Source organism: Artibeus jamaicensis, unplaced genomic scaffold, assembly GCF_021234435.1.
Source record: "Artibeus jamaicensis isolate MK-2021 breed Jamaican fruit bat unplaced genomic scaffold, CSHL_Jam_final scaffold_916, whole genome shotgun sequence".
In the NCBI taxonomy this organism is placed as follows: domain Eukaryota; kingdom Metazoa; phylum Chordata; class Mammalia; order Chiroptera; family Phyllostomidae; genus Artibeus; species Artibeus jamaicensis.
The window spans coordinates 66,983,078-67,000,180 of NW_026522059.1; the positions used below are offsets into that span (position 1 = coordinate 66,983,078).

Here is a 17,103-nt window from a genome sequence, read left to right on the forward strand (position 1 = left end):
CAAAATGAGTGAAATAGGAGTTATGTTAAAACAAACAAAAGGTATACAGTGGCACTATTACTAACTAGTTAACAGTTATTATGTGCCAGATACTGTCCTAAGTGCTTTCTATACATGATTCACTTGGACTTCAAAGTAGCACAAAGAGATGAGTAGCTTAGTATCTATTTGTCAAAAGGAGCAACTGAGACACAGAGAAGGCTATAACTTTCCTGATGTCACACAGTTAATGGTAGTCTCAAGATTTGAACTCAAGCATCCTGGCTCTGGCTCCAATTCCTACATGTTTACCCACTATATTATGTTATCTCTATATTAAATTCATAATTCTTACATAAAAGTAAGTCCTAAATTATAAGCAAGATCCCATTGCATGTGCTATAAAACATTAGAACTCAATAAGAATGATGTCCCTGTAAAATAGACAGCATAGTATTAAAATGGGTCAGATTGTATGTCTCATGTCACTGTCCTCCACCTCCATTGCCACCCACCCTTCCACCCACTTCTCCTTCCAGGTGTGAACTGGCAAGAACAGGTGACCAGATAGCCCAGCTCTATTGGGTGCAACTGACAGTAATTTTGAACAAAAGTCAACAGTACACTGTTATCTTCTTGAACAACAACAAAAAAGTTGTATACTCATAATGAATAAGTATTTGTAGGCAAGCATGAAAGAGAAGACAGGAAATCTTACATAACCTGTGCCCACAGATGTCAAACCCTCTGTAAAAGATACAGGGCTTTAGAGAAATTAATCCTGCCCCATTTCATCTCCTCCATAATCAGATCCATAATGTGTGTCAAATGTCTGCTTAGGGTTGGGCAAGAACAGTGTGCCCTTTTTATAATTCCAAATTATAGTTCTTTTCACTAACAGCACAGATGTAAACACAGAGATAGAGCCTCTAAACTAGAGGAATGAAGTAAGGTCAATATACAACAACAAAAAAAGAAATTGCAGTATAATAGGGATCAAAGGAAATCATAATCAGTTAGTGAGGAAATAAAAGGGCTTTTTATGAAAAAGGTGTTTTTTATGGGACCCTTAAAAGCAGGTAGGATTTTAACAAGTTGTTACAAAATGGAGTAAGTGCATTTTAGACAAAGAGAAGACATGTTCTCAAAGCTAGAACTTAGTTCCTGGGCTTTCAGCAGCCCACTGCCTAAGTCATGGTCCTGTCCTCCTGGCAATGGCCTGTGAAGCCTGTCATGCTCAATGCCCACTTCCCTGTCTCTTCCTTGACTCCCTACTTCCCCAGCTGGGAGCTGTGACTGTGCTTTGTGGGCCTGAAGAAAGCTTCCACCCCCCTCCCTACCACCCACCACAGTGCCGGTTCTCTCCAGAAAATCATATCATCTGACCGTGAGGAAGCACACTGAAGAACTCTGAACAATTTACCTCCATGGTTTTCCCCCACCCTGATTTTTATTTCAAGGTTTCTTTTGCCAAGAATCTCCCTCTTGCCCATCTTCCCTTACCCCTGCAAGTTCTAAAATTACCAACAGGACTAGTTCTGTTCAGGGGCCAGAGGCAGCTGCCTTTGCTTCCAAATAAGGCAGCCCCTGCCTCTAGCTTACTCGTAATTTCCATGAGAGTACTCAGAAGGATCAGAAGGAACTAACTCACTTGGAAAAGGAAACACCTGTTCTCATGTAAGAGTTCCAGTAAAATCTGTGGCAAGCCTGCCTTTGTTATCAGTTAGTCAAAAGGAAGCTAATCAAAGGACATCTAAAGTAGCAGAATCATAGACCATTCTGTTGCATTCAGTAAACACTTAAGATCTTCCTACATGTCATACACTGGATATTCAAAATTGAACAATGAACAAGTGATATCACAAAGATTTTAGAGTATAGTAGGGAGAAAAATCCATGCAGATTTAAAAATAATATATTGAGTGCAGGGTGCCTCAGGTATAGAGAAGAGTTTCATAGCCCAAGGGCACCACAACAAACAGCCAAGTAAGTGGAGGAGCCCAAGAAGGCCAGGCTGAGATGAGATAGTCAGAGTAGAACCAGGAGATAGAAGAAACATAGAGCTCAAAGGAATAGAAAGAAATTTCAAGAAAAACTGGTTAGATGAACTGGAAAGGGCTGACATGGGGCTTTTTGCTCAAGTGCCAAACCCCATCACCTTACAAACAAGGAAACAATGGCCCTGAGAGGAAGATAACTTTGCCCCAAACCACATAATTCTTAGCTACACAGTTAGAGTTATTGATATTTAACTGAGGACTTAAAAAAGAAAGAAAGAAAACCAAAGCCATGTGAATCCAAATGGTAGTAGCACAAATTTTCATCATGTAAAAAAATTGCTGCTGGCAATTTTTAGCAATGATCAGAAAAGAATGTGAACATGTATGGCGTGTACCTTTTCTTCCAAACATCCCTCTAGGGATTTCCACTTACATTATCTTGTTCTGTCCCTAAATGGACCCCAACAAGTCAGTATTACCCCCATTTTTATGGAAGAGACATTTGAGACTGGTGGTGAGTAATTGAGTGGCTGGCAACTAAAGACATGTTAATAACATGTCTGCATTATAATTAGACATAGATCCAAAAGGAAAGTAAATCACTTTGAAAATGGTTTTATCTCTTTAGGGCTCTGTTTATGTCCATTAAATAGATGGATGTTTAGATGTCACTGATTTTATCTCTCAATAATTCAGTTTGAGGTGAACAGACATGCTATCATCACTCTTAACTCCTTTGGCACAGAATTAAGCAGAGATGACCAATAGGCTCTCTACCCAACCTGTGGCAAGCTCTACCCTAAGGGACTACATCTGCTGGCCCAAGCAGATGACTTCAAACAGATGAAGAGAGTAGCAGACCACTATAGAGTACATGATTCCAGGGTTCCCCAGACATCCGTATGACTTCATCGCGTGTGCCTTAGAAGGCATATATCATGTTGACACTTCTCATCTACAGCACTTGTAATATTTGTAAGGTGGAAAGCCATATCTCTTGCTGTAATTCTCTTCCAGAGAAGTATTTGTGATTCTAATCCAAGTGGGTGATCTTTAAGGTTCCTGCCATTCAAGTAATGTTTAGTTCTCCAAGTCCTTGGAGTACTTCTTTTGATGTGTTGGATAAAGCAAATTCCCCAAGAGACTGGTGTTCTGGAAATGTGAGCGCATGTCAGTGTTATGTAAGATAGCCTGACCCAGCAATTCCTTGAAGCACCCAGTGGGTAGACAGGGTCAGGTACCAAATTTCTACTTGAAATATGAGGGAGGGTATGGGTATGTCAGTTTGTGTACTTTCTGGGCTCAGTGGCCAGGAACATGGAATGAAAAGAGATATGGAGACTGAACCTTCTTCACTCAAGTCATACTCCTCCTCCCATCACATTCCTCCTAGCTTATGGGTGCAACATACAGATCCTACAGGTAACTTTACAAAGCTGAGAGGACCCTCTTCTCATCTTTCCCTATGGATTCCCAAAGCCCTCTGGGAAAGATCAAAGTCAGCAAACAATGTCTAGACCTCTGTAACATCTCATGTCACTGCAAGAGGCTTTATAGCATAATATTAAAATGTGAGCTTCTCCCCAATATCCACCTCTTTTACACGTGAACTTCCATGTGAATTTCGTTAGTTGTCATCCCAAAGAGCCCATGAACTCATACCGATGGAGCATTAATTGAGCCCTGGAGTGTGACTAATGAACCCTATGCCTGACCATGAACCTGAAATCAAATGCTGCACACTGAGGAGGATGTTTTGCCCTCAGACCTTGCAGTCTGCATCTCTCAATGGGCTGCAATCCCATCACTTTCATTCAGAAATCTTGATGTTTGTAGTGTTCTGAATAGGCTTATAAAATCGATGCATAATATCTTTATTGCTAGGAAAATATCATATATATTTATAAGAAATGAACATTTATTTTAAAATAGTCTATTTTCTTTTTAAGGTATACAAGCCTCTGTTTGAGACTGTGGGTGATGGCAGTGGGAAAAAAGTCTTTGGAAGATGTGTTTTATGAGCATGAGGTATGCTAGTCATGGAAATACTATCAGCTTATACATACTTTTTTCTTCATCTGGGGTTTAAATATCTTCTTACTTTGAGTGTCAGATCTCTGCTTGGGCAGGCCCTGTGGTTCTCATATGGTGACTTCTTTGTGGAATTGCCCAGTCCAGATAAATATGCAGAGTGGCACTCTGGGAAGAATGCAGTGTTTGCATAATGACCAAGAGAAACAACACCAGGCACAGTTGTGATCAGAGATTGTCCTCATGGTGTACATCCTGGTAGGAGCACCTCACTCCCAGTCCATCCCTTCATGGATTTAACTAGGGTTATGGTACAATTCAAGGCACAGTTATAACAGTTAGGAATTGTTCTTAAGGAAATCCATAGAGTCCATATCATTCTTTTCCTAAAAAGGAAGAAAGGTATTTAATTCATCTACAGTCAGTTTCTGGGTAGTAAGCTGGTCAACAAAAGGATTTTATTATTGTATTGTCTTGTATTTTTTTGTACCAAGTAAGGTCCTCCAAAACTAGAAATCTTTCTAGTGTATTCTATTCATTTCTCCAGACCATCAGCCCTTTTAATTCAAATGTTTGGAACAAACAGAGAACCCTGAAATTAACACAAACCATGAGGCTGCACAAGCCCCAGCAAACAGAATGGGGGGTGGGGTTCCTGTCAGTCCTACTCTGAACCTTTTCCACTGCTTTTTGTGTCTGTCAAAACAATTGAACTGTAAGTCAGGTTGCTGCAGACCATACTAGAAAATCTCATATCTCTGAGACTAAATTCCAGGGGTCTGGAATGTTGCCAGAGGAGTTAGACAGCCTAAAAACCTTTTTAAATTTTTAAAAGCTGTGACCAAGAAAAATACTTTCTTTAAACAAGATAAGCCCACTCGCTAGAAGCCAGGTAAATATAACACCAAAGTCACACACATGCAACCAAGGTTCTAAGAATCTGTGCTCACAACACTGCTAAGATTTGAAGATTGTCTTGTGGTTCTACAAGCTTACTTTTTAAACTGCTATTCTCTGGATTTAATATGCTCAAGCACAAGCCAGTTTGTAGTTTATTGCTTCATAAACAATGTAAGCCTTAAATGAGCTGATGGTCTGCATTCTTTTTTTTCCTCAGGTGAAAGTGAATGTGCTGGCATTCAACAGGCAGTTCCACTGTGGTGTGTTTTATGCTTACATTAAATTGAGGGGACAAGAAATGAGAAACATTGTGTGGATTGTAGAGTGCATCTCACAAAGACATCGGACTAAAATTAATAGCTACATTCCAACTCTGTAACCCAGCACAGGGCCTCAGATGCAGAAAAATCACAAATGTGAAGAGGAAACCATTGAGGAAAGTAAAAAGAATTGTGTTAGATTATCTAGGTTACACAGAAGGAAGCTACATGGCTCCTTTAGGAATTGCAGGCTTTCTAGAAGCATAGTAAACCAGCCCTGAAACAAAGTTCTCATTTTTCTTCCTGCAGCCTTAAATCTTGTTTCCACATTTGTGTCTCACTCTTTACCAGGCTTTAGGCATTCATCTTAATGAGCCCTTTGGTACTTCCACTATTTTTATTTTGTCGTGTTAAAAATCAAATCTAATAAAAGTGTTTTACTCAAGCTTTTCATTCTTCTCCATGGGCCCATATATTAAGTGTTTGTTTTACTTTTTAACTGTTGATCCACAAAAATCCAGAACTGTATGTTAGTTCACTTGGACCACATGTGATAGGAAAAATTTCCTTTTTTCTGATACACTCTGATCTGGTAGGCTCAGAAGAGCTGCCAGTTTTAAATCAGATTCCCTGGATGCAAGTAATGTTAAATTTGTTATTGAGGCTACAACTAATAACTCATAAAGCTTTCTCTAAACAAAAGATATAGCTCTTTCTTATGGTTCTTTCATGCTTTGCCTGAAGAAAAAATAACCTAACTAACTGTATTTTACACACTGAGAAGCATAAATCACAGGGTCAATTTGTACCTCATGGATTCTCTATAAAATTTCAGTGAAAATGGTGCACAGAGCTGCCCAAAGAAAGAAAAGCAACACACACTTCTCAAGTCCTTTCTTTCAAAATAAAAGAGATTTCTAAATAGAAAATTCATTCTTGTGTTATGGGGGAGGAAGAAACTCTCCTCTAACTTAAGGTTCTGCTGGCTGTTCTAATAATTACATAGACATGAGATAGATTAGCAAGAGAAAATAACCAAATTTAATACATATGTGCATATGAGAACCCTGCATAAATGAGAGAATCAGAGACAAAGAAGGATCTAGGTATAAAAGACATCCTGAGCTAGCGATAAGGTAAGTCAGTCACCTTGGGAGCTCCAAAGGGTCATTGCAAGATGATGAGAACAAATGTTTAGTAAATATAAGTTTTCCCTGACGTTATAGGTAGATCAAAAAGAGATTATCATTGATAATCTATTATGGGCAAAGCTCCTAATTCAAGTTCTAACTAGTTAAGGGGTGGCGGGGTCATAAATTTCTCTTGAGCCTGAAGCTAAAATTACCTAACAATCCTTGTACCATAGAGGGACGTCTTGAGGTGGTTTATTCTGAACCCCCACAAGGGGTTTCACCAGTAATAACTTTTTAAAAAGATTTTATTTATTTCTTTTTAGACAGAGTGGAAGAGAGGAAGAAAGATGGAGAGAAACATCAATGTGTGGTTGCCTCTTGCACTCTCCTTACTGGGGAGCCTGGCCTGCAACCCAGGCATGTGCCCTGACTGGGAGTCAAACCAGTCACCCTCTGCTTCGCAGTCCAGCACTCAATCCACTGAGCCACACCAGCCAGGGCTCATTAGTAATAACTCTTAAGTCTACCACTTAAAAGATACTGTCAACCACGTCAGATGTGCCAGACCTGGTGGACTAGAAGATGCCATCATAGCTAAGACTGAAATGTTTGGTACAACAGTCCTATAGAGAGCAGGACCAATAAAATGGCATTGGTTTGATCAAGATAGGATAAAGTATATAAAACAAAGTGAAGTAACTTATGTCAACTAAAATGACTGTCAGTCAGCAATGACACTTTGGTTTAAGAGGAGAATTACCTAAAAGTAAACACATCTGGCAAGGAGACATATCTGCCCACATGGTCAGAGCAGAGACATCTGGCAAGGATGGAGACATCTGGAGTCACACACTCCAGCCATAGATGGTCTGGACAAATTAACACTTGCCATCAGGGATGCCAAGACATTTAGCAAAAAGACCCAGAAGTATGGAGTACACCACTTTCAAGGTATAACTGAGGGAGGCTCCAGACCACTGCTGAGGTAGCCAAGTTCCACACACCAGAGTGTTGCTACACACTGCACTGATCTCCCTTGGCATTGGCTGCCAGAAGCTCTACCCTGCTGATCTCAGGATTTTGCCTGCCCTGCTGCCCACCTGGCTCTGGAGATTCTTCCTTGCAAGATGCTGACAACTCCCTTGCCCACTGTACTGTCTCCTGGACCTCAGACTGAGACTCTGGGACGCAAGCTCATTATGCCCCACTGATTGCTGTGTGTGTTATATTTCTCTTAGATTGTTACAGTGTGAATAGGATATTAATGCGTGTTGATGTTCTACTTTGAATGAACCTGCATTAAATAAAAGTTGAGTGGATAGCATAGTTAGAGTGTGTGACTCTTGTCTATTCCTTAGTGCTGGGCTGCTCAGCAGGCAGCTAGCTGAGCAGTTGCCTGGCTGACTTACAGGAAAGACTATATCACAAACATATGCTTGTGATAAGTCCTGCCTCTCCTTGTTCGATTCCTCTCATTCATTTTGAGTTATTTTCACTTCAGCAAATAGAAGCATTAATTCTTCTTTGTACCAACTAGAGAGCTGCTGAGAGATGTTTGTGACATAAGAAGAGGGCATCAACGTTAGTGCTTTCAGCCCTGACATCTCCCAAGAACAGAGGGTAGGAGTTTTAATGTCATTTGGACTGCTATGTGGTTATAAAGTTTACAAACTATAAATATAAAAACAGGATGTAGTCCCCCTGGCTAGTCTGGCTTAGTGGACTGAGTGCCATACTGTGAAGCAAAGGGTCACTGGTTTGATGCCCAGTCAGGGCACATGCCAAGATTGCAGGCCAAGTGTCTGGTAGGGGGCGCATGAGTGGCAACTACACATTGATGTTTCCCTCTTTCCCTTTCTCTCTCCCTGAAAATAAATAAATACGATATTTTTTAAATTTTTTAAAATAAAAATTGTGTATAGAAACTACAATATAGCTCAAACCACCTGCCCTCAGCAATTTGTTGCCCTCTTTCCTCTCACTTACATCTTCTTTATTCTGTCTGGTTTACCACCAGTCTTTGTCACCCTGGCTCTACCCCCCAGTCCCCACCACTAACAATTTAATTTTATAAATTATTAGAATAGTTATGCAGATACAGGCCCGCAGTGTGCATGGTGTTATGCATGAGATGAGATAAATTCACACAGACTACTGAGTCCTGTGGAGGAAAAGGGACAGCACGACTACTCTCTCAAGAAGAGAGCACCCAGACACTTGGTTTATTTGTTTGTTTGTTTGTTTGTTTGTTTGTTTATTGTTCAAGCACAGTTTTCTGTCTTTTACTCCAATTCCAGCCCACCCTCCCAGTGCTCCCCACCTCCCTCCAATTTCCACCCCCCTTAGTTGTTGTCTGTGTGCCCTTTATACTTGTTCCTGTGGATCCTTCCCCTTTTCCTCTGAAATTCCTTTCCCTCTCGCCTCTGGTCCCTGTCAGCCTGTTCCCTATTTCAGTGTCTTTGGTCATATTTTGCTTGCTTGCTTGTTTTGTTGTTTATGTTCCTGTTAAAGGTGAGATCATATGGTATTTGTCTTTCACCACTTGGCTTATTTCAACAAGCATATGCTTTCCAGTTCCATCCATGCTGATGCAAAGGGTAGGAGCTCCTTCTTTCTTTCTCCTGCATAGAATTGTGTAAATGTACCAGAGATTTTTTATCCATTCATTTACAGATGGGCACTAGGTTGCTTCCAACACTGGGCTATTGTAAATTGTGCTGCTATGAACATTGGGGTGCATAGGTTCTTTTTAATTGGTGTTTCAGGGTTCTTAGGATATACTCCTAGCAGTAGAATTGCTGGGTCAAAAGGCAGATCCATTCTTGGTTTTCTAAGAAAATTCTATACTGTTTTCCATGTACTAGTGGTTATATGAGTCTGCAATTCCACCAACAATGAAATAGGGTCCCCTTTTCTCCACAATCTCTCCAAACTTGTTGTTTGTTGCTTTGTTTATGATGGCCATTCTGACCAGTGTAAAGTGGTATCTCATTGTGGTTTTAATTTGCATCTCTCTGATAGCTAGAGATATTGAGCATCTTTTCATGTGTCTCTGGATCCTCTGCATGTTCTCCTTGAAGAGATATCTATTCAAGTACTTTGCCTAACTTGTTAATTAAGTTGCTTATCTTCTTACAGTGGAGTCATGTAAGTTCTTTGTATATTTTGGAGATTAAACCCTTATCTGAGGTATCATTGGCAAATATGTTTTCCCATACAGTTAATTCTCTTTTTATTTTAATACTGTTTTCTTATAGTGATGAAGAAGCTTTTTATTTTTATGAGATCCCATTTGTTTATTCTTTCCTTTATGTACCTTGCTCTAGGGGACATATTAGTGAAAATGTTGCCGCATGAAATATCTGAGATTTTCCTGCCAATGTTCTCCTCTAGGACTTTAATGGTGCCATGGCTTACATTTAAGTCTTTTATTGACCTTGAATTTATTTTGGTATATGGTGTCAGTGGGTGCTCGAATTTCATTTTTTTGCATGTAGCTGTTCAGTTCTCCCAACACCATTTGTTGAAGAGGCTATTTTTACTCTATTTCATGTTGCTGTCCCCTTTGTCGAATATTAATTAACTGTAGAGACTTGGATTTATTTCTGTGCTCTCTGTTCTGTTTCATTGGTCTATGTGCCTGTTTTTATGCCAGTACCAGGCTGTTTTTATTAGAGTGGCCTTGTAATACTATTTGGTATCAAGTATTGTGATCCCTCCTACTTTCTTCTTTTTCCTCAAAATTTCAGCTGCTATTCAGAGTCATTTATGGTTCCATATACATTTTTGAAGTGTTTGTTCTATGTCTGTGAAATATGCCATAGCAACTTTAATGGATATTGCATTGAATCTGTAAATTGCTTTGGGTAGTGTGGATATTTTGATTATGTTAATTCTTTCAATCCATGAACATGGTATATGTTTCCACTTGTTTGTGTCTTCCTTGATTTCTTTCTTCAGTGTTGTATAGTTTTCTGCATACAGATCTTTTAGCTCCTTGGTTAGGTTTATTCCTAGGTATTTTATTTTCTTTTTTGCTGTATTGAATGGGATTTTTTTCTTGATTTCTGCTTCTGTTGTTCCATTGTTGGTATACAAAAACGCCTTTGATTTCTCAATATTGACTTTGTATCCTGCTGTTCTGCCAAATTCATTTATTAGGTCAAGCAGTTTTTGGGTGGAGTCTAGAGGATTTTCTATATACACTACCATGTCATCTGCAAACAGTGACATTTTGTTTCCTTTTTTCAGATTTGAATGCCTTTTATTTCCTTTTCTTGTATGATCGCTGTGGCTAAAACTTCCAATACTATACTGAATAGAAGTGGTGAAAGTGGACAACATTGTTTTGTACCTGATCTTGAAAAGCTTTTAGTTTTTGCTCATTGAGTATGATGTTGGATGTAGGTCTCTCATATATGCCCTTTATTATATTGAGGAATGCTTCCTGTATTCCCACTTTGCTGAGTATTTTTATAATAAATGGGTGCTGTACTTTATCAAAATATTTTCCTGCATCTCTTGATATGATCATGTGATTTTTGTCTTTGCTTTTGTTTATGTCATGTATTATGTTTACTGACTTGCAAATATTGAACCATCCTTGCATCCCTGGGATGAATCCCATTTGGTCATGGTTTATAATTTTTTAATGTATTGTTGGATGTGATTTGCCAATATTTTGTTGAGAATTTTAGCATCTATATTCATCAATGATATTGGCCTGCAGTTCTCTTTCCTTGTGTCTTTATCTGGTTTGGGGATTAGGATGATGCTGGCTTCATACAAAGTTTGGGAGTCTTCCATCCTTTTGGATTTTTTGGAATAATCTGTGAAGAATAGGAATTAGCTCTTCCTTAAATGCTTTGTAGAATTCTCCTGTGAAACCAAGTGGTCCAGGGCTTTTGTGTGTTGGGAGTTTTTAGATTACTGCTTCAATTTCATCTGCTGTTATTGGTCTGTTCAGGCTTTCTGCTTGTTCTTCATTGAGTTTTTGAAGATTATATTTTTCTAGAAATTTGTCCATTTCATCCAGGGTTTTAAATCTTGGCATACAGTTCTTCATAGTAATTTCTAACAATCCTTTGTATTTCTGTGATATCAGTTGTAATCTCTTCTTTTTCATTTCTGATTGTGTTTATTTGGGTCCTCTCTCTTTTTTTCTTGATGAGCCTTCTGAAAGGCTTGTTGATTTTGTTTATCTTTTCAGAACAACAGCTCCTATGTTCATTAATCCTTAGAATTGTGGTTTTAGTCTCTATGTCATTTAATTCTGCTTTGATCTTGGTTATTTCCTTCCTTCTACTTGCTCTGGGCTCTCTTTGTTGGTGTTCCTCAAGTTCTTATAGGCATAGGGTTAGGTTGTTTGTTTGAAATGTTTCTATCTATTTTAGGTAGGCCTGTATTGCTATGAACTTCCCTCTCAAGACTGCCTTTGCCGTGTCCCATAAGTTTTGGGTTGTCATGAGTTCATTTTTATTTGTTTCCAGAAACTTTCTGATTTCTTCCCTAATTTTATTCTTGACCCACTCATTGTTTAATAGCATGCTATTCAATCTTCATGATTTTAAGTGTTTGGGGTTTTTTTTGCCTTGGAGTTGGTTTTCATTTTCAGTCTCATGTGGTCAGAGAAAATGCTTGGTATGATTTCAATTTTCTTGAATCTGTTGAGACTTGTTTTGTGTCCTATAATGTGGTCCATCTTTAAAAACATTCCCTGTGCATTTGAAAAGAATGTGTATTTAGCTTCTTTGGGATGAACGGCTCTATATATACCATTTAAGTTCGTTTGATCTAGGACATTGCTCAATGCCACAGTATCTTTGTTGATATTTATTTTGGAAGATGTGTTCATTTTTGACAGCAGGATGTTAAAATCCTCTACTATAATTGTGTTGTTGTCAATATTTTTTGCAGTGCTCTAAATTTTTTTAAATATATTTGGGTGCTCCTATTGGGGTATATATATATTTGCAATGTTTATGTCTTCTTGGTGGATTCTTCCCTTGAGTATTATGAAGTGACCTTCTGGGGCTCTCTTATGGCCCTGTTTTTGAAGTCTATTTTGTCTGATATGAGTATTGTTACCCCAGCTTTTTTTCTCTTCCTGTTTGCTTGGATAATTTGTTTGTATCCCTTCACTATCAGTCTGTATAGGTCTTTTGTCCTGAGGCGGATCTCTTGTAGGCAGCATATGTGTGGGTCATGCTTTCTTATCCATTCAGCTATTCCATGTCTTTTGATTGGAGCATTTGATTCATTTATGTTTAAGGTTATTATTGATAGGTACTTATTCATTGCCATTTTTGTACCTGTATTCCTCTCTGTCTCTCTCTTTTTCTTCCTTTCCTTAAAGCAGTTCTTTCAGCATCTCTTACAAATATGGTTTGGTGGAGGCATTTTCTTTAGACTCCTTTTTCTCAGAAGTTCTTTATTTGGCCTTCTATCTTGATGGAGAGCCTTGCTGGGTAAAGTAGCCTTGGTTGCAGGCCCCTAGTTCTCATTACTTGGAACATTTCTTGCCATTCTCTTCTTGCTTGGAGCATTTCCATTGAGAAGTCAGCAGCTAACCTTGATGGGGCTCCATTGTATGTTACTTCCCTTTTCTCACTTGCTGTCTTTAAGAGTCCCTTTTTGTCTTGGAATTTTGCCATTTTAATGCTGATGTGTCTGGAAGTGGGCCTCTTTGGGTTCTTCTTGATTGGGACTCTCTGTGTTTCCTGGATTTGTGTGACTTTTTCTCTCATGGAATTAGGGAAGTTTTCCATCATTACTTTTTCAAATAATTTTTCTATCCCTTGCTCTTCTTCTCCTTCTGATATCCCTATTATTCTGATGTTATTGTGTTTCATAATGCATATTGTCTTGCATATCTCTTAATCCCTCTTCATTTTTTCTGAGCCTCTTTTCCTTTTCTTGCTCTTTCTGGATGTTTTTTTCTACTTTGTCCTCCAACTCACTGATCCGATCTTCTGCTTCATCCATCCTGCTTTTGATTCCTTCTACTGTGTTCTTCAGTTCAGAAATTGTATTCTTCATTTCCTTCTGGCCCTTGCTGATAATCTCTATTTCCCTTTTCATGTTGATGTAGTTTTCAGTTAGTTCATTGTAGTTCCTCTGTAGTTTCTGGTAGCTCATTGTGAGCTCTTTGAACTTCCTGATAACCAGTGCTTTGAATTCAATATCTGATAGTTGACTTGCCTCTATTTTATCTAGCATTCTTTCTGAGGCTTTCTTCTTTCCTTTCATTTGGAGATTGTTTCTTCGTCTTCCCACTATTTGTAAGACTCTTCTTGTTAGCTTCAGCTTCCTCAATTGATTTGTTCTGGCTTCCTGGGTTTATGGTGTGAATTTCTGTGGTATAATACCTGTGATATTTAGTGCTGTCATCTCCTTTATCTCCCACGCTCACTGGTCTTGGGCTGTCCTTTTAGTTGGCTCTGGTTTTCCTTGAGTTTTGATCATTTTTGTGTGTTTCTTTTTTGGGTCCTTCCCACCAGCTGGTTAACTGAAGTTCCCTCTGTCCCCCACCTGTTGTAATTTGTTGTGCTGGTGAGGGCAGGTTGTGTAGAAGCTAGTTCTTCTTGGTGTACAAGGTTTTGAGGATTCTCTTTTGCTTTTGTTCAATTGTTTGTAGTGGGTAGTTTCTTCACTATTTAGTTGTATTTCCAGATAAGTCTTGGATTGAGGTTTGTGTGGCTTTCACTCCCTCTTTCACCTTTTCCTGTTGTTATCTGTTGGTGGTTCCTTTGTTGTTGGGTTTCCTCTTCCAGTAAGTACCCTGGTGTTCACTATTCTCAACTACTTTTTTTTTGTGATCATTTGGAGGGGGAGGCAAAATTGTTTATGACAGCAGGAGAGTATTGTGTGACATTTACAGTAGCATCCGGTAGAGAAGAGATAGGAGATCTTTTGGCTATGTATAGTGTTAACCGTAATCTTCAACCCAAATAGCCACTTTTAAGAAAGGATGGAAGAAAGATAAGACTCTTTTTGAGGCAAGAAGGCTTGTGAGTTGGATCTAGAAAGCAGTGAAGGTGTGGGAGGTCAAATTCTGATGTAAGGTGAGAGTAAAGGATAGTAAATAGGTGTAGTGTGTGAGAGAATAGAGTTAACCACTACAGTAATAGAGTTCAGGAAACTGAAATGGACTAAGATCCAGGAGGGGTGTTGTGAAGTCTTTACAATTTTATGGAATAGCTATTATTTACAATAATATTAGAGCAACAATCATATGACAGAATCTATGTGATCTGGATAACATAAATTGGGGGTGCAGTACTTTGAGTAGTGTGCTAAAGGAACACAAGTAACATGAAGGATAGTAATTAGCAATATACTGTGGAAGCGAGAACAGAGGAAACCTGTCAAGTGTTACAATATAACCAGCCAGACAAAGAAGACTATACAGAAAGAAGAGGAATACAAAAATACTATTGAAATAAAAGATGTAAAAATGTAAGAATAATGAAAAATAATAATAATACAAATATGCAGTCATTTGTCATTTCTCTGCAATAGCAAAGTGAAATTTGTGTCACTGTCTCAGCTGTTGGGATGTTCTTCTTTGGGTCCAACTCTGGTCCTTTCACAGTTCCAAGTTTTTTTTGTCTCAGTTGTGAGTATTAAAAAAAAGGCTAGAGTAGAGAGGAAGAAGAGATAAGTTTGGAAAGAAAGGAAGAAGGAATAAAACAAGAAATAAGGAAAGAGAGGAAAAAGGTTTTGAAAGATAAAACAATAATAAAATTAACAAAATAAAACATTACTTAAAAAAAAACAACACCTCTTGTTGGTTTCAAACTTGCCAAACTGGTTTTTCTGGTCTTGCTTGCAGCAGCAGGCTGAGGGGTGATTGGTGTGGCCTTTCTCCCTTCTCGATGTGCACTCAGCCAGTCTTATGAGCACTCTCCCAAGAACTAGTTTGGCACCTGCTAGGGAGAGGTGCCTCAGGCAGGGGATCCAGGTCTTCTTCAGAGCACTCTTTTCCTGGGGGTTGTTGCAGTGGGCTGGGGTGTGGGCGCATGTGCCAAGCCAGGCTGCCTGGGTTCCACGGGCTTGGACAGGAACCCTTCCCAGTGCCATGGGGGAATGCAGGGCCTTTCACCTGGCTGGGTGGAGAGTAGACAGAGCAGCTGTCACAGGAGAATCCCCCAAACAATTTTACTTTTTGAGAAATCCCTCCTACTCCAGCCTGCCACTCAGTGAGCCCAGTTCTCCAGCCAAACTGGTGACTATCGTGGTCAGAGCCCGGCATTGCAACTCAACTCTCCCAAGCCGGCAACCACAGACTCCGCAGTTGATTACAGCCCCTGTTTGTTTGCCTCTTTGTCCTTATTCCCCTCTCTACAACTTCAAGCAACCAGGTCTCTCCAAGTGTTTTTTCAAACTCTACTTGGCTGGGGAGGGAGGGAGCAGATGACCCTTTTCTTTCCCAAGGACCCTGCTGCAGGCCCACTGTTCCCAAAGAGTCTGTGGTAGCCCAGGCGCCGGGCCAGGGCTGAGGCTGCCGCCCCCCCCCCCACCCCCGGTCTCCAATCTGGTCCCTGGGACCTTATTGTCCTGCAGCCGTCTCCTTACTGTCTGATTTTTCAGTGTCCACTACAATATCTGGTCTCTTATTTTCATATATGCTGGGTTCTGCTGGCTGTTTAATCTGTTCCTCAGTAGATCCACCAGGTTTTTCTCCCATGTGTAGGGGGATGTGGAATCCACTCCCTCCTACTCCATGGTCATTTTCCCCAATCTCTGCCCCTTGACAGGCTTTTATTGGCTTTCTAATAGCATACATCAAAGAAGGTTTTCATTCATTTTACTCAGGTTTGCTTTAGGTAATTACTTTTTACAGATAGCAATGGAAGGGATGTTACTGATTACTTCTTACAGATTAACAAGAAAAAAGTGTTGCAAATGCAAGGGAACAATAACAGTCACAGGTCTGGTTACACTTTGGTCCTTGGGAGAGTTAACATAGACTTCAGGAAGTTACTTTAAAGATATGCAGTAAACATCTTCTGCCTGAACTCAGGGTAAGAGAGTTTTAGCGAGAGTAAGTCACAAAGTAGCCTAGGTATGATGCAGGCCTGATTTCCAATGGGAGAACTTCTTTACAGGTGTCGTCCTGCATGCTGACTTGCTTCCCACTGGTTTTCCATGTGGGTGCTGAGCTACATTTACATGCCCTGCAAAGTGGTTTCCTACAGAATAGTGAAAACGCTACCTACTTTATGTAATGAGTTAATATGAACCTGAGCATTTGCTGGATACCAGGCATATCATGCTCAGTGTAACTGAGACTTCAAGTTGAAAATACATTTGCCAGTGTTCAGCCATTAGTGCCAAACACATAAAATTATTTGGAATGTCAGTTACAAAAGCTTTAGTTCATTAAGGTTTTAAATTTAAAACATTAATAGCCAAGTTCTATCATGACATTTTAATGCCCATGATATATTGTGTTGGCCAAAAAGTCCTTTAGCTTTTTCTGTACAATGGCTATAGTAGTGCTTAGTTGCCTTTTTTTAATGCTATTTTTAAATATGTTTTATTGATTATGCCATTACAGTTATCCTATTCCCCCCTTTATTCCCCTCTACCCTGCACACCCCTCCCCCACATTCCCTCCCCCTGTCATTTATGTCCATGTGTCACAAGTTTTTTATATTCTATATTTCCCATACTATTCTTGCCCTCCACCTGTCTATTTTCTAACTATCATCTATTGTACTTATTTCTGTACCTTCTTCCTCCTTCCCCTCCTCCCACTCCCCTGTTGCTAACCCTCCATGTGATCTCCACTTCTAT

At 39.5% G+C, this 17,103-nt stretch overlaps 1 protein-coding gene across 1 annotated transcript in view; it reads left to right on the forward strand.

Annotated features, from left to right (window-relative positions):
• ATP6V0D2 (ATPase H+ transporting V0 subunit d2) overlaps positions 1-5,289 on the forward strand; it is a 51,539-nt gene extending 46,250 nt beyond the window's left edge. Inside the window, 4 exon segments of the mRNA XM_053661180.1 lie at positions 2,676-2,849; positions 3,929-3,970; positions 3,972-4,007; positions 5,128-5,289. Coding sequence (XP_053517155.1) covers positions 2,676-2,849; positions 3,929-3,970; positions 3,972-4,007; positions 5,128-5,289 — 414 coding nt within the window.
• The last annotated feature ends 11,814 nt before the right edge of the window (positions 5,290-17,103 follow it).